A 25,329-nucleotide genomic window follows, 5' to 3' on the forward strand; every position below is an offset into this window, starting at 1 on the left:
ATTTTGTGTATGTGTGTGTGATATTTTAAAACTGCATAATACAAAATTCCCAAAAAACGGAATTCTTTCAGTCTCAAAAAACACAACCCATTGAACAGAGCATTCAACTGCTTTAATCTAAAATTATCCACTCTCTAATATCAGAAATAAAACCTCTAAAAACCTATTAGTAATGATGTTCAAAAATACCTGTCTTCCAACAGACACCAAGCAGATACCTACTTGTTAGTTAACTTAGAGCACTGGGTAGGAACTAGGGGAACAAATATTTTGAAAACATTGAGCATCTACCCAAATTCATGTTTTTAATGAAATTTATTGGAAATCACTTGAAGGGATCAAAATATCTTTGTTTCCTTGTCTTAAAACCAAGACAGCCACTTAGCAAATGAGACAGAATACCTTGTAAAATACTGATGGCAAATATTCCTTCCTTGCTGGAATCATGGTTCTGAGATCTGAACGCCTTCAAAATTCTCAAACACCTCTTCTCGTCTATAACACCTGGGTTTGAGAAAGACTGAACCACCCATACACGGATTGAACTATTGACCCTTCCATTCAAAAGTAAAATAATAAAAAAAAGTAAAATAAGGCTTTTAATCCATACTCCACCCATAGTAAAGAGATGAACCACCATTAAAGTTCTGCTAATAGAGTTCTAGATACAGAAAACGGTCATTAAGAGTGGCAAGCTTTTTGCTTACCCCTTCTACCTCCATCCCCTCCATCCTCCCATCCCTGCAGGGCAGAAGCACGTTCATTAATTTAACCAAAGCATGAGCATGCTCCTGTCTGCAGACATCTCCAGAGCTTCCTTCAGGAGCTCTTTATTCTGAACTAGCTGAACTATTCAACATAAAGCAGCTACGCACACAGTCCGCCTGCTGCTGCTAGTCTGGTTTCGCCTGGGTATCCATCCAGCTTCAGAACGAGGTGCTGTCTTTCTCAGCCTGAGCAAACAAAAATCCATCTAACAGTCTGGGCAGGAGTCAAGCAGGAATACAAACTTGTCCCACTTCAAAGCACCAGGCGTATCTTTCACTGACTAAACAGCAATTCCAGCATGAGTGACAATGAAAGCTTTCTTCCCTATTATTGTTGGAAACAATCACCAGCTATTTTGTTCATATTAATTAGTTTATATCTAGTATTAGGCAGCCTTGATTAGAAAAATGCTCTTTGTTACCAAGTGAATAGAGAGTAACAAAACTGAAAGCTTTTTTTTTTTCCAATTGTTTTTGTCTTAAGAAAGGACTGTCAGGCCTTTCACACTTGAATGTGGGTTTATCTCTGCACAGGTCCCTGAATTCACCCTCAAAGAATTCGAGTTGATGTGCCAGACAATACCAGGCAAAGCTGATTGAGTGAATGGCTTATTACGCCTTGCCTAAGGAGATCTGTATTTAAATTGCTTTTACCTTCTCTGAACCTGGGGAAAACTTGATAATAGAGAATACATGAATACAAGCTTGGGGGCAAGGGCAAATCAGCCTTGGATTAAAAGCTGACTGCACAAATTACATGGGAAGGACTGACAAACAATCATGAGGTTCCTCATGGATGAGAGGATCCTGGGAACCAAGTGACCCACTGATCTGCGTCTCTCCAGAAGGGTAAGCTGCCTCTCTCTGTGACCTAACACCTCAACTTACAGCTGACTCCTTCCAAGGGGCTTGAGTTTCCCCAACTATCAGAGGCTGTGTGAGAATCATGGAACTCACTTCCCTGGTTGTGATTCATTAATAAATTAGTTCAGCACAATTGTCAAAAGTAAGGTTTGAACCCAGGTCTAAGACTCATGAGCTACGTAAGTTTCCTTGAGATTAACGTTAAAAATCTTCATGTAGCTTCCAAAGCCCTGCAAAATCTTCAACTCTGTAACCCAACCCACCTATCTCTTCTACAACCTGAAGTATGCTGATCAGTACTTAACAATGGGCTGGTTAGGTACCAGGGCCTGTGTTTGCCAATTTCCACTGGGTGTAAATAGTTCACCCTGGCTGATTTCAAGCCACAAACATGAAGTCAATCAGCTTACAAAGTTCCTTTGAAAGCTGAAACGTCAGATCTTGTGAACTGGTACAGCTGGCTCCAGACATCACTGCTCACACCCTCACACCCCACTTCACTATGACCAAAAGCTGTGAGCTCTCCCACCTTAGGACACTTGACATTCACACAGGCTATGTCCTCTCCCTTACCAGAGTAACTTACACTCATTCATAAGCTCCTAGCCTGGTAGTGTCCCTTTGAGACATCTTCCCTAATCCTACACATCATTCCACTTTACCCCAAAGAGCACCCATGCTTCCCGAGTGATAGCATTTGTGACATAGCACTCTAATTTTTGGTTTCTTTATCTGGGTATTTCCCATTACATTTCTAAACTCTGACAGGGCAAAGGCTGTCTTTATCTTGCATCCTCAGGCCTGCCACAGTGCTTGGTGAACAACACTGAGCTGTACCGAGAAATATATTAAATACTCTTCTGCATTCTACACACATGACCTCATTTCCACCTTAAAACCACCCTACGGATTTGGCTTTTTCATGACGATGCTCATTTTCCAGATGACAAAATGGAGGCACTGACAGAGTGAATACTTTTTTCTCCCCTCCCACCATGGGCTCAGTTAGCAAATGCTGGAAGCAGGACTGGAATTGAGGCAGTGTGACTGCAGAGTCTTGTGCATCCTTCTAGACCAGCGTTTCCCTTTTTTTTTTTTTTCTATTGGTGACTCTCAAGGAAGAAATTTTAATTAAATTCAAGTTCTCCCTAAGGAGAAATTAAGTACTTAGGAATAGGTTTTCATCAGACAGGGTTAAGCTCTGGAGGGATTTTTCATCTCCCAAGGTCCATTTTTTGCCCTCTTGGGGGCAATTTCGTTCTTGTGGACAATGTGTATTACAGACTTTTCACTATATGCATTTATATTAATGTACCATATGTTTATCCCTAAGAACATATGGTCTTGTTTTACAGTTTTAATTATATTTTTCTGTAAGTATTATTCTGCATCTTGCTTTCTTTTCCCTCCATTAGATATCTTGAGGAGACAGTGCTGTGTTGAGATAGACAGATATCCTCATTTAACTGCTGTATTTCAATCATATCAACATGACTGACATTATTAAATCCTTCTACTATTGACTATTAGAAAGTTTTCTACCGCTTGGTCTTCAACTAATGTTTCAGGGAATATCTCCCTGCACATATTCTTGGAATCATGTTTTTCTAACATAAGTATCTAGATGGGAACAGGGGATGTGCGAAGGTCTATAATTTTAACAGATACTGTCAAATTACCTTCCAGAGTGACTGGACCAATTTACTTCCCCACAGAGACTTTACAAGAATACACATTTCCTCACGTGTTTATGTTAAATATGACCTCTTTCTACATAGGGCGGTGCTAAACATTTTCATTAAATGAGTCATTTAAAAATATTTATATCACTCACCGGCTGACAGTAGCTTGTGTAAGAGCAAAGATGTGTAGATAAGACGATGCTGTTGGGAATGCTGACAAATGAGAGCAGAAAGACTAGGGTGCTGAAATGTCCTGTCAGGGAAACCTGTATCAGGGCCTAACTTACTCCACAAAAGGCTAAGAATAGTCACTGCAAGGGAACAGCTCCAGTGGACTTTGAAATGGTGACCTTAGGTAACAGGCACTGAATCTTTTCACCCAATTTCCACCTCTCTCGGGTACCAAGAACACTGTTGAGGGGAATGGAAATCAAACACCCAAAGTAAATGAAGTGTTGAAAAGGCAATGATCCGTTTACCAGAAAGAGAAATACACATGATGGTGGTAACACTAAGCATTCTGGGAAATGACACTGCAAACTTTATAATGCTCAGGAGCAGCAGTGACTACACCCATGTGATAAAGCCCCGAGTCTTTTAGAGAAGAAGAAAAACATTTACTGTAAATAAAGTAGAAAAGCTCCTTTTCCTTCTTTCTCCCTCCCTTTCTTTGTACACACACAGACACACATACCCCTACCTAAAATAAATGCAACAGGGACCTACTCTATAGCACAAGGAACTATGCTCAATATTTTGTAATAACCTCTAAGGGAAAGGAATATGAAAAAAGATTATATATATATATATGAATCATTTGGCTGTACAATTGAAACTAATACAAAATGTAAATCTACTATATTTCAATTAAAAAAACCTTTTTTTAGAAATCAGACATATATATATATATATATATATATATCCCAGCATAAAAATAAGTAGTTTTCTTTCTTCAGATCTTCATTTCCTTATGAAGGCTCCTATATCATATAAAATTTATATTCAATTAAATAGAGAAATATATACAAAATTTAGTAGCCTGCAAAATGATTCAAAGTAAAAAAAGGTGTAGAAAAGTATTTTGTATCATAAAGATTCAAATTTCAATCAATATGACTTTTTCTCAAAAGCATGCTTTTTTCTTCCACCTTGGCCCTAAAAGTGATTCTCATGAATGTGATCGGAGGTCACAGTCTAAAAGGAAGAGAAGAGACTTCCCTGGTGGTCCAGTGATTAAAATTTCATGCTTCTAATGCAGGGGAAACAGATTCAATCCTTGGTCAGGGAACTAAGATCCCACATGTGTGCAGTGCAGCCAAAAAATAAAAGGAGGAGAAGACAGTGAAAGAGGAGCATTTGGGAAATCACACTTGCTGATCTGCTTTGCACAGGTCCTCTCCTTTAATCCCTATAACCATGCTGTGAGGGATGACTACATGAGAAGACATGGAAGTTGAGTGAGGTCAGCATGACTAAGGCCCTTTATCCAATATTTGAGATGTGGAGTCTAATGACTCCAAAGTCTGTTTCCCCACTGCACCATGCTGCCTCCTGAAACTGAAAGGGTTCAGTTAGTATTTCAATAGATCAGATTGTAAAACAGTGAAAACAGTGTTCCTGATGTATGACTGTTCTTCTCTGGACAGTAAAAGTAACTCACATTACTGTGGTTCAGAAGTTTCTGGAATTGCATTTTCTTCTCAAAGTTACTAGAACAGGTCAAGGTAAAATAATCATCATTACGGGAGGAGGACACCAAGACAACATTCAGAAAACTTGTTATAAGATTAGATCAGTTCTGAGATACACCCTAAAAGAGCCAACACGGCAATCTGCTACTGACAGTCTTGATTTGGAGTTGGATCCCTCCAGTAGCAGCCAGCCACCCTAGGTGCTGAAAACAAGCGCCTCCCTCAGAAAACACTCATCCAAATCCCCATCAAATGAGAACTCAGAGGAGACACGTGTGATCTCCAGAGTCAAACACAGGTTCTAAAACTCAGCTGAAGCATTCAACAAACCTATGATTAGCCCAGACCTGCGCGTGTCTGAATCACGTACCTGGGGCTGTGAAACGACTGGGGAGGACGTAGAGGCAGCAGCCATGGCCGCTCCGGAGTCGTGGGCGGTGACCAGGCCCCAGCACTAAGGTCCACGGCAAGGGAGTCAGATTCTCCTGGCTGCTGATCAGATCGTGGTCATGCTAGGAGCACTGTGGACCTGGAAAAGGATGGGAAAACCCACTTTAGCCTCAGAGGACTGGCACAGGGAACTGAAGCACCTTTGGCCATAGGCAGCGAAAATAAACAAAAACCCTATCTCACCAGCTTAATGCAAAGAGGAACCCAGGAAGGAGCATCTTACAGAGCAGCTAACATCTCAGTGCCAGGATTTCTGTATCATGTTAAGCTGATACATTTTCATAAACCTAAAGCCAATTTGGCATGCGAGCCAGATGTTTGCAGCAAGTGATTTCAAGTTGTGAAGAGGGGGAGAGAAGGAAGGGGGAAGGGCCATCTTGTCCTTAAATAAGAAACTGAGTAACTCACAATTAAGAGTGTTCAGTATATAGGCAAAGAGCAAACAGAATAACAGTATCAAGTGTCTTAGAAGTGAAGTGAAGTGAAGTGAAGTCGCTCAGTCGTATCCAACTGTTTGTGACCCCATGGACAGTAGCCTACCAGCCATCCATGGGATTTTCCAGGCAAGAATACTGGAGTGGGCTGCCATTTCCATCTCCAGGGGATCTTCCCAACCCAGGGATCGAACCCGGGTCTCCTGCATTGCAGACAGATGCATTACCGTCTGAGCCACCAGGGAAGTTCAAGTGTCTTTGAGACCCACCCAGTTCAATCCTGCCCATTAGCAGTTGAAAACCTGAGGGCTGATGAAGAGAGATGAGTGGAATCATATTTTTTTTCATAGAAAATCAGTCCTAGAGCACCAAGTCCCAGTCCCAGATGAGATTTAAGTGAATGCGTTCCATATTTACATTTCCTTAGGGAACTTGTTACCATTTTCAGAATTAAAGAAAGGCAAGATACCCCAATGTTAAAGGGGTGGGTCCCAAGAAGAAGTTATTTGGATGGGCAGTGGGGGAGGGGGCTTTGTAAATCAAACTTCCACCGGTGTGAGGAAGAGTCCATTTCTCAATCCCTCTCAACATTTTAGAGGCTGCTAGATGGATGTGACTTATTTCCACATCTCAATCTACAGAGGGGGACGATTTTTCATTTTAAGACCTTAAGATGGGAGGGAGGTTCAAAAGGGACGGAAAATATGCGTGCCTACGGCTGACTCATGTTGAAGTGTGACAGAAAACAACAAAATTCTGTAAATTATCCTTCAATAAAAATAATTTTAAAAAAAGACGTTAAGAAAATACTTTCATTCTAAAGACCATTTTTCACTTTTAGGTTGCTTTCATACCACCTAACAATATCCTTTCTTTTACTCAAAATGTTATTTATGGAACATCCATAGTGAACTAAGGGCATAATGAATAAAACTGAGCCTACCCCTGCCTCAAAAAGGCAGCATTTGTCCATAAATACACTTTCTGGTTTCCCAAGCATGCAAAATGACACGAGAACACTTTCATACTATTGGGAAATGATACTCTTAACAATAAAAGTCAGGAACCAGGATCACAAAAATCCAAGTCAGTAATCTTGAGCAGTTAGTTAACAGTGGAGTTGGATATCTAAGCCAAGTCTCTGCAAATCCTCTGGCACTACTCTATTAGCTGAATGATGCTGGGCAAGTCACATAACCTCAGAAGAACTGTTCCCTAACAATCTAGGTTTGGCAGCAACTTCTTTGAATTTGCTAGTCTGATTTTTATCCTGTCTTCGTGTATTATCCTTCATACTACAGTTTTAATCACTTTAGGTTTCCATTGTTCAGAATTGTGGCACCTTTCTACCTTCCTCCTCTAACATTCTGTCAGTGACTATTTTTTATTAACAAAAGTCAGGCTGCCAAGACGTTTTGGTCTAATGATCCATACAAAATTCCATAGCTACCCTGAGACAACAGTGATGTTCTCTTCAGTCCCAGCTGTAGGGGAGAAAGATCTGCTGTTCATCACACTGTGAAGTTAAATAAATAGCCCAGGAGGAAGGCACACATCCACAGAGGGCCTCTCCTCTTCTGTGAGGGCTGTCGGAAAGCCGACCCCACCCTGGGAAAGCATAGGGCCCCATGGTGCGCTGTTTTGTACTGAACTTATTCCTGGCATCATTTTGTGCCACCCCTTCTTTTTTCCCCTTTTTTCCTTCTCGCATATTTACAGTTCACACCATCTTGTTCTATGAATATATGAACAGCATGATAACCAAAAAGAAATACGGAAGGCGAGTGAGATTCTATTCTTAAATATTCATGTGGGTCCAATATCATTTCTGCTGAGTTACATCATTAAGCAATATGGCCTTAAAATATTTTCCATATTCAGAGTACAAAGAGTTGCCCGAAATGTGAATGCTGGGTTCCCAACCTACAGTCAGAAAAAGGATAAAGATAGGCGTGTAACAAATGCTATATGGCATCACTGCTGATAGCAAAAGGGGAAAGGGTAGGAGACTGGGATTTAATGAACACCTACTAGATGCTGAGCAAAGGTGCAGTCATTTCACGTGCAATTTGAGGTAGATATTGTCAACTCATTTCATAGACACGAAACTTGAGGCTTGTCATGAGGCTAGGAAACGACAGAGCTGAGACTTGAACCGGGACCCACCACAGGGCCTTTCCATTGATGAACCTTCCAAGTGAACAAAAATTAACCAAGAGAAAGAGCTTGGAGGTTTTCTAACCAAAAATTTCAGAAAGTTCTGAAGGAAGCAAGATGTAAGCCAGACGTCCTGCAGAGTACCTATTTCCCCAAACCCTGCTCTCATCCACATAAAAATGTTAATGACGTACCCCTAGTTTTGATTTATGTGACACATTCCTAAGTTACACAGTAGACAATACAGATTGTTAGTTTCCTTTTTGAAGAATATCGAGACAAAACATTAACTGTCTTCCCCTAAAGCATCGAAGACATATCGAGTTTAGATGCTTTTGCTGAACCTTTTCTTTTTCCAGATGAAGAGATTTTAATTTCTGGGCTAACAGTGTGTAACACTAGAAGATTCATAAAAGTGTATGTTGAACCTGTTCTTACACTATGAGAAGCCCTTTATAAGATGAAGTATGGTTAATTAACTGAAAAGGTAAGAGTTAAGCAATACCACCTCAAAGAGTATAAAATAGCTCTCTTGGGAAGCAATGTCTTAAAATTACATTCATGAAACCTATGTACTGCTCAACTTACTTACAAAACTGTGCAAATCATGGGGGAAGAGATGTGATGACACCAAAGACAATCTCCTAGGCAATGATGCCAGGCAGTCTCTGGCCAAGTACGCCAGATTACCTTGACATACCGTCTCCTGCTTTCTCAGAGCCCCAGACTGCCAACTGCAGAGCTGCACAGAATTAAAAAAACAAAAACAAACAAAAAAAAACCTCATCCCTCTTTGAACTCTTCCAAGTATTTAGATACCTGTCCTGAAGTTCTTCTAACCAGCCCTCAGCCTAACTCTCTATGCCCTTTGAGCTCTTGATAACAGGAAACCACAAAGCAGTGTGAGTTGGCTCCGTTAACCCCAGGTACCCTTGGCCATCACTCTTTTCCCTTCTCTTCCTCCCTCGTTGCCCCCATGTTCCATTCTAGGCATGACTTCCAATCTCCATCATCCTTCTCAAAACCACACCTAATGCTACTAGCAGAACAGGAGCTCTGTCACCGACTGACATGCCTATTCACTCATTCTACTGTCACTGGCTACGAATTACCTCAAAGTCCCTCCCCATAGCTCAAAATTGACACACACACACACACACACCAACACATTCTATAGTCAACAAGGACCTACTATATGGCACAGGGAACTACACTCAATATTTTGTAAAAACTCACAAGGGAAAAGAATCAGAAAAAAAATAGATACGTATGTATGTCTAACTGAATCACTTTGTTGTACACCTAATACAGAGACATTGTAAATCAACTATATTTCAATTTAAAAAAATATTTTATAAAAAATGTTTAGATAAAATACAATCTACAAGTAAGAAAGCCGCATAGGCTCATGGTTCTGTGCTAGATTAACAGAAAATAACCAACTGAATATAAGAAAAGGAAATATCCTGACTCAATCCTAGAAACCACAGATGGATCCTACCTATTGCTCAAACTTTCAGAACTATATACTGGCAAGAATCAACATGGAAGGTTGGAGAACATTTAAAGCTCAACATTGCTTTCATGTGAAACTATAATTACATGGACAGAAAATAAGTAAATGAGACCCCAATAGACTCACAATGATGCTCCCTGTTAAGAAGGATGAGGGCTGGAGTGAACTAAGCCACGGAGCACTGGAGTACATTTAAAATATATTCAGCTCCTTAAAAGGGGTTCCTGGCTCTGACTGAGCAAGTAATCTCTGGCTGTATTTACTCCTAATTTACATGTACCCATAATGACTGGCCCAGAAAATATGTGGGAAAAAAGCACTACCAGCTGGCTTCTGATACGGGCAGCCATGCCAAATGACAATGATCTTTCTAATTACTGAGTGCAACACCAAATACCTTTTTAAAGTGTCTCTGGTTCTGAGGCAACTGTTCCCTTTGATTACTTCTGGAGCTGATGCTGGCTCTTTTCCTAGGCCTCATAGGAAGATGAATTTCTAACTTGGCAAATTTATCTACTATAAATCTAACCTTTTTCCTTCATCTGGACTTAAGTCAAATAATGACTCATCTCAGCCCCTTAAAAGAATACAGGGCTATACCTGATACTGAATACACACAGACTTCCCTCTCTAAGGATAAGACACAGAAAAATTCATATCCACCAGGCAAATGAAAAATATTGTTCAGCTCAAGAGAAGGGAGACTCTAGAGTCAGAGCAAATATTTACTTAAGAAATAGGTATACAACATAAAAGGTAACTTTAGGAAAATATGAGATCAGACATGAGTCAACATTAACCAAAAAATTATGAATTACGGACCTGAATGAAGGCAGTCAGTAAAGTAGAAAACAGAATGAAAAAGCAGAAAATGGTATTAGTGAAGGAGAAGAGAAACCACAGCTCGGGTGGTGCCTACATGACTAAAGATTTCAAAGCTTCCATTCCCCAAATAAGTAGATGAACATAAAGTACCAAAGGAGGAAAGACGTCATCAATGCTGAAACCAGGAATGGATACATTTATCCTCCAAATAACACATAAATAGAGCCAGTTAGATCAGGGAGCAAAATATTTCAGATTTCACGTATCCTTCTTCAGAGAGCTCTATACTCTTTAGTCCAGCAGAAACTAGACAAGAAACTCTCAACCTCAAACCTGGATGAGCAAGATGAACAAGAGGAAGGTCAGGGCTATAGCTTGTCTTGCTCAGTATTTATTTATTTACCTTAAGCATCTGAAACCAGCCTTGTATCTAAAGGCTAAGACTGGAAGAGTCTTCTCTGGAATCTGGGTAGATGAAAAGATCTTAACGACAGTTACATCAGGAAGAAGATGCTGTGCCCATTCAAACAAAAACAGGAGACTTAAAAACCAGTAACTGGAAATGCAGGAGCAGGACTGGAATACTAAGTTAAGAAACTTCCCCAAAATGTAGAACCAAAAGACAAACTGAAGGAAAACGGAACAGTTAAGAATGAGAAAGCTGGAGGACTAGTCCAGGAGATCGAACAGCCAAACAAAAGCAATTCCAGAATTAAAGGGGGGAAAAAAAAAAAAAAAAAGGAAATGGAGAGGAGTGGGCAGTGTAAGGGTGGGTGGGGGCGATCAAGTAACAAAATCAAAACATTTCCTAAAGTGCCAAGTCCTAAGTTTGTTGACTCGTAAGGTCCACTGATAACCTACATGCCCACTTCTATCAATTTTAATATGCCCACTTTAAGCACATCATCATGATTTTTTTTAAAAGATTTTTAAAAAATTCTTGTAACTGATCAGAAAGTGATAGGGGGAGCTCATGGACAAAGGATGAGGAATCAGAAAGTCTGCATTTCTTAACAGCAACCTAGAAGCTGGAAGACAATGGACAATGAAGAAAGTGATTTACCATCTACAGTCTCATTGCAGGACGTCCTTCGCAAAGTAGGGAGGAAACTGGTCAAAATGAAAGCATGAGATACAGGAACAAAAGGTCAATTCAGGAGAAAAATAAAGGGAATTCCTGGCCTGCTTGTGAAAGGACATTGCGAGATGGCAAGGTAGACTGCACAGACTGTCTGTCTGTCTGAGTATGTTGAGAGATTTCTAGAACTGACAGCTTGGGATTGAAAGAGCACATAGAATCCTAAGCATATAGAAGAGAATAACCAGCACACAGAAGTAAGCACACATAAGAAGAAAAATGAAAATTTAAAAGAGAATGAAGAATTTACAGAAGAAGAAAAGGATTCACAGACTTCTAGATGGCTCAGCTGTGAATGATATTATCAAGGTCATAATAACATTAACACTGAAAACTGACATGATCAGAAACACAACCTAAGGTATTAGGATGGAGAGGTTTAGGAGGGGAGTAGGCGTGCAACACATCTTCCACAGGGATGGCTATCAATACTTGAAACTGACATATCCAATAGTACATGGATAAATCTTAGTGATGCAATGCAAATACCCAATGAAGCAACTAAATCAACTGAAAATGGTAGTTATGGGGAAGAGAAAAGGCAAGAAGGGAGAAAAGAACTCCTTTTTCTTAGAAATCCTCATATAGCTGTTTGACTCTTTATAACATTGATTTAAAAAAATAAAAATGAAAAAGAAAATAAAACTGTTGAAACTAAAAATGATTTAAAACTACAACAGGCAGAAGTGCCACTACAGAAGACCAAGTTGATGCCATGGAAGACAAGTTGGAGAAAAATCACACGTATAATAGTTACTACAATGATTAGAAATTATGGCTGTGGACCATAGAAAATACAGATTCAACAGAAGAAGAATTGGTACATTCAGAAAGAACAAATAGAACATACGTTATTTAACAATAAAAGTAAGCTTTTCCTAAAAGACATTAAGTTCTTAAGCTTAAAGAACACAGAGAAAAAAAAGATAAAATGCACTAAATCAAAATTTAAAACTCCTGTGCAAAAAACACAATTGAGAATGAAAAGACAATCCATGGAACGGGATAAAATATTTGTAAATCATATATCTAAAAAGGAATTGATATCCAGAATATATAAAGAAACTCAACAAGAAGAAACTCAAACAACTGAACTAAAAAGTAAAACTTGAATAAACATTCCTCCAGAAACATTCAAATGGTCAAAAAAACACCTGACAAGATAGTCAACAGCACTAATTGCTAGGGAAAAGCAAATCAAAACCACAGTGTGATAAGGACTATTGCTACTGCTGCTGCTGCTAAGTCACTTCAGTCGTGTCCGACTCTGTGTGACCCCATAGACGGCAGCCTACCAGGCTCCGCTGTCCCTGGGATTCTCCAGGCAAGAACACTGGAGTGGGTTGCCATGTCCTTCTCCAACGCATGAAAGTAAAAAGTGAAAGTGAAGTCGCTCAGTCGTGTCCGACTGGGATGACCCCATGGGATGCAGCCTACCAGGCTCCTCCATCCATGGGATTTTCCAGGCAAGAGTACTGGAGTGGGGTGCCATTGCCTTCTCTGGCGATAAGAACACCTCGCATCAATTAGATTTGTTGCTAACAAAATAAGCAAGGTTGTGGGGAAATTGGAACCTTTGTGTATTGCTCATGGGAATGCAGAGTAGTTCCGCTGCTGTAGAAATCAGAATGGCAGTTTCTTAAAACATTAAACATAGAATTTTTTTAAGCCCACAGTTCCACTGCTGGGTATATACACCCAAAATAATTGAAAGCAGGGTCTCAAAGAGATATCTGAACACCCATGTCCATGGCAGTGTTATTCACAATAATAGAGAAAAAGGTGAAAGCAACTCAAGTGTCCATGGACAAATCCATGGATAAACAAAATGCAGTACTTTAAATGCATACAATGGAATATTATTCAGCCTTAAAGAAGGAAATTCTGGCACACAATACAACATGGGTGAACCCTGAGGAAATGAAGTGAAGTGAAGTGAAGTCGCTCAGTTGTGTCCGACTCTTTGCGACCCCATGGACTGCAGCCCACCAGGCTTCTCCATCCATGGAATTTTCCAGGCATGAGTACTGGAGTGGGTTGCCATTTCCTTCTCTAGAACCCTGAGGACATTATGCTAAGTGAAATAAGCTTGTAACAAAAAGACAAATATTTTGTGATTCCACTTATATGAGGTACCTAGAGGAGTCAAATTCATAGAGACAGTGTGTAGAATGGTGGTTGCCAGGGGCTGGGGAGGGAGAGGATGAGGAGATGTTTTTTAATAGGCAGAGAGTTTCAGTTTTGTAAGACAGGGGGAGATCTGAAGATCTGTTCCACAACAATGTAAATATACTTAGCTCTGGTGGCTCAGACGGTAAAGTGTCTGCCCGCAATGTGGAGACCCGGGATCGATTCCTGGGTCAGGAAGATCCCCTGGAGGAGGAAATGGCAATCCACTCCAGCACTCTTGCCTGGAAAATCCCATGGACGGAGGAGCCTGATAGGCTATAGTCCATGGGGTCACAAAGAGTCGGACATGACTGAGTGACTTCACTCACTATTGAACTTGAAAATGTAAATTATATGTCATTAAATGTTACGACAATTAAAAGAAAGAGCTCATTTCAGGAAAAATATGAAGTGCATGATCTACAAGTGAAACGCAGGTTTGTTAAAGAAATAAACTTGAAAAGTTAAAAGAATTCCCATGAAAAAACAAAATGGGGAAAAAATCAAAATCACAAAGGGAGAAACTTAGGCTGGACACAGTCATCAACTTGGCCACAACAGCGGACAAGACATAGAAGCAACATTTCATTTCGTCAAAAATGTAGAATGACTCAAACTATACATTCAGCCATGGCATCATTTATTTGCAATAGCAAGAACAAGGTGCTTGTATTAAACGTAATCAGGATATATTACACCCTGAAATTTCCACAGATGACATAATACGGGTGATAAATCAAAGTAATGTGCTCAGGAGAGCTTCAGCATGAGCTTCTTATCAATCCATGTAAACAAGGAATATCTGTGATAATAATGCTGACCAAAAAAATGTAGCTATTATAACTATTAAAAGAAACTGTCCAACTGAAATGCACACAAATGTGATGAACTAAGATTAAAAACTCCAGGAAATCACAAGAAAAAGGAAAACATTCTTCACATTTTGAGAGTCATACACTACTACACTTTGTTGGTTAGTCATTAAGTTGTGCCTGACTCTCTTTGTGACCCCAGGGACTATAGCCTGCCAGGCTCCCCGTCCATGGGATTTCCCAGGCAAGGATACTGGAGTGGGATGCCATTTCCTTCTCCAGGGGATCTTCCCGATCCAAGGCTCGAACCTGCATCTCCTGCATTGGCAGGCAGGTTCTTTACCACTGAGCCACCAGTGAAGCCCTCAGTTTACACACTGAAGACAATGTATTTCACGCTCTTAAGTCTTTCCTTTTTCACAAAACTGATAGGCTCAGTTCCATTTGCTTTTCCAGCTTTTCAATCAGACTTACATTTGGCCTAAGAGGCTACCATTCTTTCCACATGGCAATTGGCTCATGTGTTCAAAGGCAGGAATACAGCTAGTCCATTCTGCTCACACAACCTGCACAAAAGAAACCCCAGCACCACAGCTGCACTGTTTTATGTGCACTCTGACGGAGCTCAAGACTGCAGATTAAAGAACTGGCCAAAAAGTGTTTAAATAAACTCACAGGTCTGATTTCAAAGACTGTATGGACAGGTGTAGTTTTCCCTTTTGGAAAGTGCTCCTGCTGGGGAGAGATGCTATCCTGAAACTTGTCCAAATAACCAGGAATTGTAAAAACACAATTTATGAAAAAAAAAAAAATCTTACAATGGTCATCACTACTAGGGTCAAGGATGAATTAGTCAAACTCTGTTAACATGTCAAGCTAGTTTCTGGGATATTATTTAGAAAATGGGGGTAATCTAAAGTTTAGGAATAATGAGTCAGAAACTGGCCAAAAGAGAAATATATCCTATAAGCTAAAGAACAAAAAAAAAAAAAAGAAACTCATGAGCATCCTAAATTATAAAGGAAGAGAGCAAAAGAAAGGGATGAGAGCAAAGGAAGAGAAGTCAACTAAAAGATCTTAAAAATCCTCTTGAAAGGCAAGGAAAAGAATTACTCTTTGAATAAGAAACAGACTTACAACCACTCTGTTTCTTTCTGTTACCCAAGGCCACAATGTCCAAACTCCCAAACTCTTTGTTATCTGCATGCCTTGACCCAGCCTTTTGCATAGGGACTCAGAGCCTGCAAAGACTTTAGGCAATCAAGAGTTACACCCAAGAAAGTAAATATCCCGAAGCATAGATAGGGTGGGTACATTTCTATTGAGGGATGTTTATGGAGAGAGCCTCTGAGCTATATTGGAAGGTCTGCAGTCCACAGGTTTCAGGACAAAGAGATTACAACTTTATAATCAACCCTCAGAATGAGCTAGATTCTTCCAACCAGAGCCAATGGAGGAGTCTTGAGGGATATTTTCTTCTAAGAGCAAATGCATGTTTCTAAAATCAGAAGTAATTCCCAAATTACTTAGAATAGAAGGGTGTGAGGGAAAGGGAAAGAAGGAAAAAGGGAAAGCGAATGGGGGTGGAGGCATACTGTCAAAATAGCTGGCCAAAATATAGAAGTCTGCAGCTGCGATAAGAAAAGCATTCAGCCCAGAATAACAGCAAAGGATTCTGTGGACAAAGGCATCTTCCATTACTTAAGGTTTCCAGTAGCTTAAACTTCAAGTACTTTTCAGAAAATAAGTCAAAATAAATTCTGAGTGCCTGAATTGAAGAGTGATTTAAAACTCACTCTATGTACCTTATATTTATGGTTGCTCATATTTGTGATTGCTCAGCGGGGGGAACAGGGGCAGGGGGAAAAGATGGACTTCGAGCTTGGGGTTAGCAGATGCAAACTACTATATACAGAATGGATAAACAAACCATAATAGAAGAGAATATGAAAAAGAATACACCTATCTCTATATATCTGAATCACTTTGCTGTACAGCGGAAACTAACATATTAAAAATCAACTCTACTTCAATAAAATAAATTTAAATTTTTAAAACTACAACTGCATCTCAACATAAAAAAGTTATGCCTGGAAGATAGTTTTCTGATGTGTTTCTCACGGTGTAAGAGAATAGACACATTTATTTCTGGTGTAGACAAACTATATAATCTTTCTGGAATACAATACGGATGAGTGCATGTGTTTGTGTGGTTTGCATCAAGATTCTAAAATGCACCCTGGATCAGAGACTATGTAACTCTACAACTACAAATTTATACTGTGGAACGAGTTCATTAATGATGAAGATTTTACTACAAGAGGGCTTAATACAATAGCATACAAGACTAGAAAAGTTTAGAAACTAATAATACAGTGCTTGCCAACTGAATTATTAAACTATGTTCCCATGCAATTCAATTTATACAGCCAATAAACATTAAATTGTATTTAAATTAGGTATCTATGTGTTTATCCCATTTGGCAAACATATCTACAGAGTAAGGTTATATATACATATATATGTATCCTGAGGTGCTGTGGATACTTTAATTTTCTACAGAAAAATAATATACAGGGCTAAGATAAGAGTAACAGACCAGATGACTGTCTGTCTTAAAGAAAAACAATAAAATATACAAAATACTGAACATGTCAGAAGTGGAAAGAACAGGTAAGCACTATGATTGACTCAGACTTCGCTGATAGCTCAGTTGGTAAAGAATCCACCTGCAATGCAGGAGACCCCAGTTCGATTCCTGGGTCGGGAAGATCCACTGGAGAAACAACAGGCTACCCACTCCAGTATTCTTAGGCTTCCCTTGTGGCTCAGCTGGTAAAGAATCCGCCTGCAATGCAGGAGACCTGGGTTCAATCCCTGGGTTGGGAAGATCCACTGGAGAAGGGATAGGCTACCCACTCCAGTATTCCTGGGCTTCCCGAATCCACCTGCAATGTGGGAGGCCTGGGTTCAATTCCTGGGTTAGGAAGATCCCCTAGAGAAGAGAAAGGCTACTCACTCCAGGATTATGGCCTGGAGAATTCCATGGACTATGTAGTTCATGGGTTGCAAAGAGTTATACATGACTGAGTGACTTTCACTTTCACTTCATGATTGACCTGGCTTCCTGCCTCAAGAGTGTCCAGCCACCATACAGGGGAAATCCAGGTGGAACCCAGAGAACTTACTGAGTTAAACAAGCATATCTGGGAACACAAGAAGCTCAAAGCAGCTAGAGTTACCAGAACAGAATACCACAGAGAAGAGAACCAGACAGAAAACCCCAGAGATCTGCAGCCCCTCCATCCCCTGCCTTGAGTACTCACCAGAGAACAGATCAGAGAAGCCTACAGGAATCTGTGAAGAGACTGGAGTGATATCAATTAGAACAGTCTCTGTTTCCACTAGCAAGACTGGAAAGGAAAAAGGAAAGTGAAGTCGCTCAGTCGTCTCCAACTATTTGCGACCCCATGGACTGTAGCCTACCAGGCTCCTCTGTCCATGGGGTTTTCCAGGCAATAGTACTGGAGTGGATTGCCATTGCCTTCTCCAGCAGATCTTCCCAACCCAGGGGTGGAACCCAGGTCTCCCGCACTGTAAACAGATGCTTTACCGTCTGAGCCACCAGGGAAGTCTGAGACTGCACAACCTCATAATTCACAGAACCTTGGCTAGAGCACTCAGAAACATCTTGCCCCAGAAGTGGGGAATAATCAGTCCTAGAACTAAACACTGAGTTGATCCCACCTAACAAATTTTAAAAGCGAGACCTAAAAAGATCAAATTCTTTCCAAGTAATTAACTATGACCCAGAACAAAGCCTGAGAATACTTATGGGAACACAAATATCTAGCACCCAACAAGGTAAAATTCACATAGTCTGGCATCCAATCAGTAATTACTAGTCATGCAACGAAGTAGGAAAATATGACCAACATAAGGAGAAAATAGTTTCACAACTGAAACAGAAACAAAACTGAAATAGACATGAGAATTAACAGATAAGTAGATTAAAACAGTTATTACAACTTATTCCAAATATTAAAAAAGTAGAAACATAAAAGATTATTAAAGAGACCAAAATTAAATTTTTAGAGATGAAAAATACAATGCATAAAGTGAGAAATATACTGGATGGGATTAACAAAAATCTGGCATTGCAAAAGAAAGGATTAGCAAAGTGAGAGAAATAGACACTATCCAAAATGAAGCACTGAGAGAAAAACGAGAGAGTAAGAAAAATTAAAAGAGCATAAGTGAGTTGTGGGAAAATTTCAAACAGACCACTATACATGTAACTGGAGCTTCCAAAGGAAAGAGAGAGGGTTTCCCTGGTGGCTCAGATGATAAAGAGTCTGCCTGCAATGAGGCAGACCTGGGTTCGATCCCTGGGTTGAATGGCAATCCCCTCCAGTATTCTTGCCTGGGAAATCCCATGGATCGAGGAGCCTGCTGGGCTACAGTGCATGGGGTCACAAAGAGTGGAACATGACTGAGTGACTAACACTTTTAAAGGAAAGAGAAGGATATCTGAAAAACAAAGGCCAAAAAGTTCCAAACTTGAATGAAAACTACAAGCTTACATATTCAACAAGTTTAATAAACTATGAACATAAAAAACAAAGAAAATGCATAAAGGCACACTTAATCAAATTTATCAAACATAATGATAACAAGAAAATCTTTAAAGCCACCAGATAAAAAAAAAGACGTGTGGCACAGAGAGGAATTAGGATAAGGAGGACAGCAGATTTTTCATCAGAAATATGGCAAGCAAGAAGACAGTGATCAACATCTTTAAAGTACTGAAAAAAATATAACCCTATCAATATAAGTTTCTGTCCATGGAAAATGTTTTTCAAAAAGGAGAATTAAGCAAAAACATTTTAAAACAAAACAAATGAAAGGATTCACTGTAAGCAGACCATGGACTATAAGAAATGTTAGAAAGAAATTCTATCAGACAAAGGAAACTTATATCACAAGGACAGATGAATTTTCACAAAGAAATAGAGAATACTGAAACTAGTAATTAAATGGATAAACATGAAAGACAGTTTTCTTACATGTCTCTTTAAATTATAATTGAAATAACTCACAAAATGAGAGAAATATCTACAAAGCATATCTGATAAAGGACTTGTATACAGAGTATATGAAGAACTTTTACAACTCAATAATAAAGACACAAGCCAATTTTAAAAGGAGAAAAAAATCTGAATAGACATTTCCCAAAGGAAATACATAAATGGCCGGTAAGTATATAAAAAGATACTCAACAGCTTTAGCCATGGCGGGGGGGTGGGGGTGGGGAAGCAAATTCACAATGAGATACCACTTCAGACTCACTAGGAAAGCTATCATCAAAATAACAGATAATAATAAGAATTGGTGAGGATATAGAGAAACTAGAACCCTCAAACATTGCTGGAGGCAGGGTAAAATGGTAGAGCCACTGTGGAAAACAGCCTGGTAGTCCTTCAAAACATTAAACAGTGTTACCATGCCAGTACAGGCCTAGGTATATACCCAAGGGAAGTGAAAATATGTATCAATACAAAAGCTTATAGAAGAATGTTCCTAGAAACATTATCCATAATAGTAAAAAAATGGAAACAACCCAAACGTCTGTCAACTGATAAACAGACTAAACAATAAATATCCTACAGTAAGTCCCCTACACATGAATCTTCAAGCTGTGAACTTTCAAAGATGAGAACATGCATTCACCCGCATGTACAATCATGTAAGTTAGCTCATACGTTTGTCATGAACTACTGTACTTCTGTACTTTCCAAGGTACTACTGCACTGTAAGAGTTAAAATATTTTATTGTTTTTTTATGTTTTATTTGTGTGAAAAGTGTTATAAACTTATTATAGTACAGTATTATATAGTCAATTGTGTTAGTTGGGTTACTAGACTAATTTTGTTGGGCTTACAAATTGGACTTATGAACATGCTCTCAAAATGGAAATCGTTCATATGTAGGGGACTTACTGTATGTTCAAACAATAGAATCTTCATGCGCAAGGGAAAAAATGATAATAAATGCTATCATAGCATGCATCAACCTTAAGAAACATTATACTGTGTGAAAGAAGCCAGCCACACAAGGCCTAATACTATGACTCCATTTATATGAAATGTTCAGGATAGGCAAATCTCTGAGACAGAAGAGTAGATTGGTGTTTGCCAGGGGTTTGGAAAAGGATAAATACAGAATGATGCTTTTGAATTGTGGTGCTGGAGAAGACTCTTGAAAGTCCCTTGGACTGCAAGGAGATCAAACCAGTCAATCTAAAGAAAATTAGCCCTGAATATTCACTGGAAGGACTGATGTTAAAGCTGAAGCTCCAATACTTTGGCCCCTGGTGCGAAGAGCCAACTCACCTGGTGCGAAGAACCAACTCTGATGCTGGGAAAGATTAAAGGCAAAAGGAGAAGAGGGTGGCAGAGGATGAGATGATTGGATAGCATCACTGACTCAACGGACATGAATTTGAGCAAACTCTGGGAGTTTGGCCTGCTGCAGCCCATGGGGTTGCAAAGAGTCAGACACGACTTAGCAGCCGACAACAACAAATAGGGAATGACTGGTAATAGATGCGGGGTTTCCTTTGTGGATGGAGAAAATTTTCTAGCACTGTGGTTAACAGTTCCACAACACTGAATATATAAAAAAAAACCCACTGAACTGTATTTCTTAAATAGCTGAATTATATGTGAATTATATCCACAAAGCTACTAAAAAGGTATCTGACAAAAGTAATAATGATGGGATTTATTATAGAAATAAAATTTTAGAAAAGTTAGGAGGCAGAAAAAGAAAACATATTTAAGAGTTCTATACTATAGAGAGGGATAATATCACTTAAAAGTATCATTTAATATAATCAACTTAATTAAATAAATGTAACTGAAAGCCTATTACAAATGCTGAAATCAACCACCTAAAGTAAAACAAGGAATTATAGCTAATATGCCAAAGAAGAAATGAAGTTATAAAAACCACCAAATGCAAAAAATAAAAAAAGAGAGAGAAAGAGAAACAAAGAATAGACAGGACAAATAAGCAAACATCATCAGATGGGCAAGATGATGTACTTAAATATGACCATAATAAAATACACACACACACACACACAGAGGAAGTGGTCTAAACACCACCAATGAAATGGCAGAGGTCGTCAGGCGGGATAAAAAAGCAAGCGTCAACTCCTCTACATTTCCTACATGAACCATACATTAAATATGAAGACGCAAGTAGTTTAATAGGAAAAGGGAAAAGATGTGTCAAGATGACACTAAAAATGAAACTGGAGTGCCTACACTAATATCTGGCAGAGCAGATTTTAGAGCAAAATATATTACCAAGAACAAAGAAAGCCATTTACTACTGATAAGCGGTCAATTCATCAAGATGACACAATAATAATTAAAGTTTATAGATCTAATAAAGTGGAGAAGGAACTGGCAACCACTCCAGTATTCTTGCCTGGAGAATCCCATGGCCAGAGGAACTTGGCAGGCTACAGTCCATGTGGTCGCAGAGTCAGACATGACTGAGCAACTAATATACACACACGCACATTTAATAAGGGAACTTCCAATGATATGAAGTAAAAACTAATGATAAGAGCAACAAACAAATCTGAAATCATGGCCAAAATTTCAATACCCCTCTATAATTAATTGATAAAACAGAAAATCAATAAGGATAACAAGAACTTAACATAATTATCAACTTGATTCTGATTGACATTTTTAGAACACTTTATTGACTACCAGCAGAATACACATTTTCCTCAAGTGCAAAATGAACGGGTACCAAGACAGACCCTATCCTGGGCCATAAAACAAGTATCAATAAATTTAAAAGGATTCAAGTCATACAAAGTATGGTCTCTGACCATAACTGAATTAATTTAAAAATCAGTAACAGAAAGATCTTTGGAAGATTACCAAATGCTGAACAACTATCATCTCTTTAAATACCTTATGCAATAAAGAAACTGAAGGGGGAAATTTGAAAGTGCTTTGAACTGAATTAATATTTTGAATGTTTTGAATTGAATGAAGACAAAAACAAAGCATCAGTACTTGCGGGGTGCCACTAAAGCAGTACCTAAGAGGAAAATTATAGCATTAAACACTCTTAATAGAAAAAAAGTCTGACATAAACGACCATCAGAAGCCAGTAAAAAAATGATCTAATTAAACCCAAAGTAAGCAGAAAAAGAAGAAACAATGAATAAATCAGATAATAATATAACTGTGTGTGTGTGCTCAATTGCATCTGACTCTTTGCGACCCCATGGACTGCAGCCTTCCAGGCTCCTCTATCCATGGAATTTTCCAGGCAAGAATACTGGAGTGGGTTGCCATTTCCTAATCCAGATGATCTTCCCGACCCAGGGATCGAACTCAGGTCTCCTGTGTCACCGGGCCACCTGAGAAGCCCATTAGTATCAGCAATAAACCCAAAAGCTATTTCTTTGAGAAAATCAATACAGTTGTTAGGGGAAAAAAGATAACACAAATTACTAATGGCAGAAACAAAAAGAGGGGTGGTCACTACTGACCCCATACACATTAAAGGATATAAAGAAAAAAGATAGAATGGGGACTTCCTTGGTAGTCCAGTGGTTAAGAATCCACCTGGCAATGCAGGAGATGGGGTTCCATCCCTGGTAAAGGAACTAAGTTCCCATGTGCTGTGCAACTAAGGCTACGTGCTGCAACTACTGAGCCTGTGAGCTCCGGAGCCCACGTGACACGGCTAGACAGCCCATAGCTACTGAAGCCTGCACACTCCGGAGCCTGCCTGTCACAACGAGAGAGACGGAGAGCTGCAAGAAAAGGTCCCACATGAAAAAATGAAGATCCTGCATGCTGCAAGCAAGACTCATGCAACAAATTTTTTTTTTTTAAAGAATAAAGACAGTGCGGTATGGGCCTGAAGAAAGATAAACAGATTAATGAAATATAACAGAAAGTAGATCTATATTTGTATAAGAAAGTTTTCACAAAGGTAAACAGGCAACATAGTGGAGAAAGAAGAGCCTTTCCAATAAATTGTACTGAACTGCTGGATATCTGAGTGCAAAACAACACAAAAAACAACTTTTGATTCACATTTCAATCCACATATGAAAATCAACTTAAATGGCTCATAGACCTAAATGTAAAACTTAAAACTATAAAACTGCTAGAGGAAAACAAAAGAGAAAATCTCTGTGGAGCTGGATCAGGCAAAGTTTTCCAAAGTATGATCCATAAAAGAACAAACTGAAACACAAGTCTTCATCAAAAGCTCTTCTGCTCTTCAAAGGACACTAAGTAAATTTAAAAAGCCACAAACTTTTGTTTAAAAAAAAAAAAACTTTAAAATCATATCTAATATAAGACTTGTATCCAAAATGTATTTTTAAAATTTCAAAGTTCAGGAAGAAACCACTCACTTCTTAAACTAGGCAAAAGATCTAGACACTTCATGGAAAATAATATACAGACAGCAAATAAGCACAGAAGAGCAATTATGAAAACCCAAATTAAAACCACAATAAAATACCACTAGATATTAACAGAATAACCAAAATTAAAAAGACTGACCATACCAAGTGTTGGTGAGAATACGAATCAACTGTAGCTCTCACACACTGCTGTGGGAACAGAAGATAGGATCAATTTGGAAAACGAGAGGGATTGGGGGCAGGAGGAAAAGGGGACGACAGAGGATAAGATGGCTGGGTGGCACCACTGACTCCACGGATGTGAGTTTGGGTGAACTCCGGGAGATGGTGATGGACAGGGAGGCCTGGCCTGCTGCAGTTCATGGGGTCACAAAGAGCCGGACACAACTGAGCAACTGAACTGAACTAGACCATTTTTAAAAATTAAATATACACTTACTATCCAATCTAAACATTTCACTCCAAGGTATCTGCTCAAGAGTAAAGAAAGCACATCAGCACAAAGACTTGAGCACAAATGTTTATTATAGTAGCTTTTATCTTTAATAGACAAAAACTGGAAACAGCTCAAATATCAATTCACAAATAAATAAACAAATTGCTATAATGTCCATACAATGGAATTACTACTCAGCAATTAAAACAAATGAACTAGTCATAAACATAATAGTATATATCAACTCAAAACAACTATACTGAGTGAAAGAAGCCAAACAAAAATCAGCATTTACTATATGATTCCAGTTATATAAAACTATAGAAAAAGAAAACTAGTCTATAGTGACCAAAAAGCAGACCAGTAATAGTTGGGAGAACAGGAGGGGAGGGGAAGACAACAGAAGGAAGGACTTCAAAGGGAAGGAGGAAATTTGAAGAGTGATAGGTTTCTTCATTCTTTTGATTGTGATGATTATTTCAAGGGTATTACACACATCAAAACAAATCAAACTATACATTTTAAATATGTGCAATTCATGTATGTCCTCAATAAAAATATCAATAGAAAGTCTACATCTTATAATAATAAGGAAAATGCCATGTTATAGATTTCCAAAATACAATTTTTAAAGACTATTTTCCTTGGAGGGAAAACACTGGATTATAAGAAAATCTGAGCACCAACTATAATGTATACATATATCAGTAACAACACAAGAGCAACTCAGTGCAGTGTCAGAGACTAAATGAGGTGAGGAGGAGGTCCTGGGAAGGCAGCTGAGAGCACCTGTCAGAGCCTAAAAGGTAAGGGAGCGTCCAGGAGAGGAGGGGACAGAGGTACCGACTCGTGGTTTTCAAGAGCTATAGCGATAAAAACAGAAGTTTAAGAGTATGTGTAGTGAGGTGTAAC

At 39.0% G+C, this 25,329-nt stretch overlaps 1 protein-coding gene across 1 annotated transcript in view; it reads right to left on the minus strand.

The window, feature by feature from the left end:
- LPAR1 (lysophosphatidic acid receptor 1) overlaps positions 1-25,329 on the minus strand; it is a 162,058-nt gene that overhangs the window by 84,440 nt on the left and 52,289 nt on the right. The window contains exon 2 of the mRNA XM_052645153.1: positions 5,375-5,533. Coding sequence (XP_052501113.1) covers positions 5,375-5,419 — 45 coding nt within the window. The 5' untranslated portion in view covers positions 5,420-5,533. The remainder of the gene's footprint in view (positions 1-5,374; positions 5,534-25,329) is intronic.

This window comes from Budorcas taxicolor, chromosome 8 (assembly GCF_023091745.1).
Source record: "Budorcas taxicolor isolate Tak-1 chromosome 8, Takin1.1, whole genome shotgun sequence".
Taxonomy (NCBI): Eukaryota; Metazoa; Chordata; class Mammalia; order Artiodactyla; family Bovidae; genus Budorcas; species Budorcas taxicolor.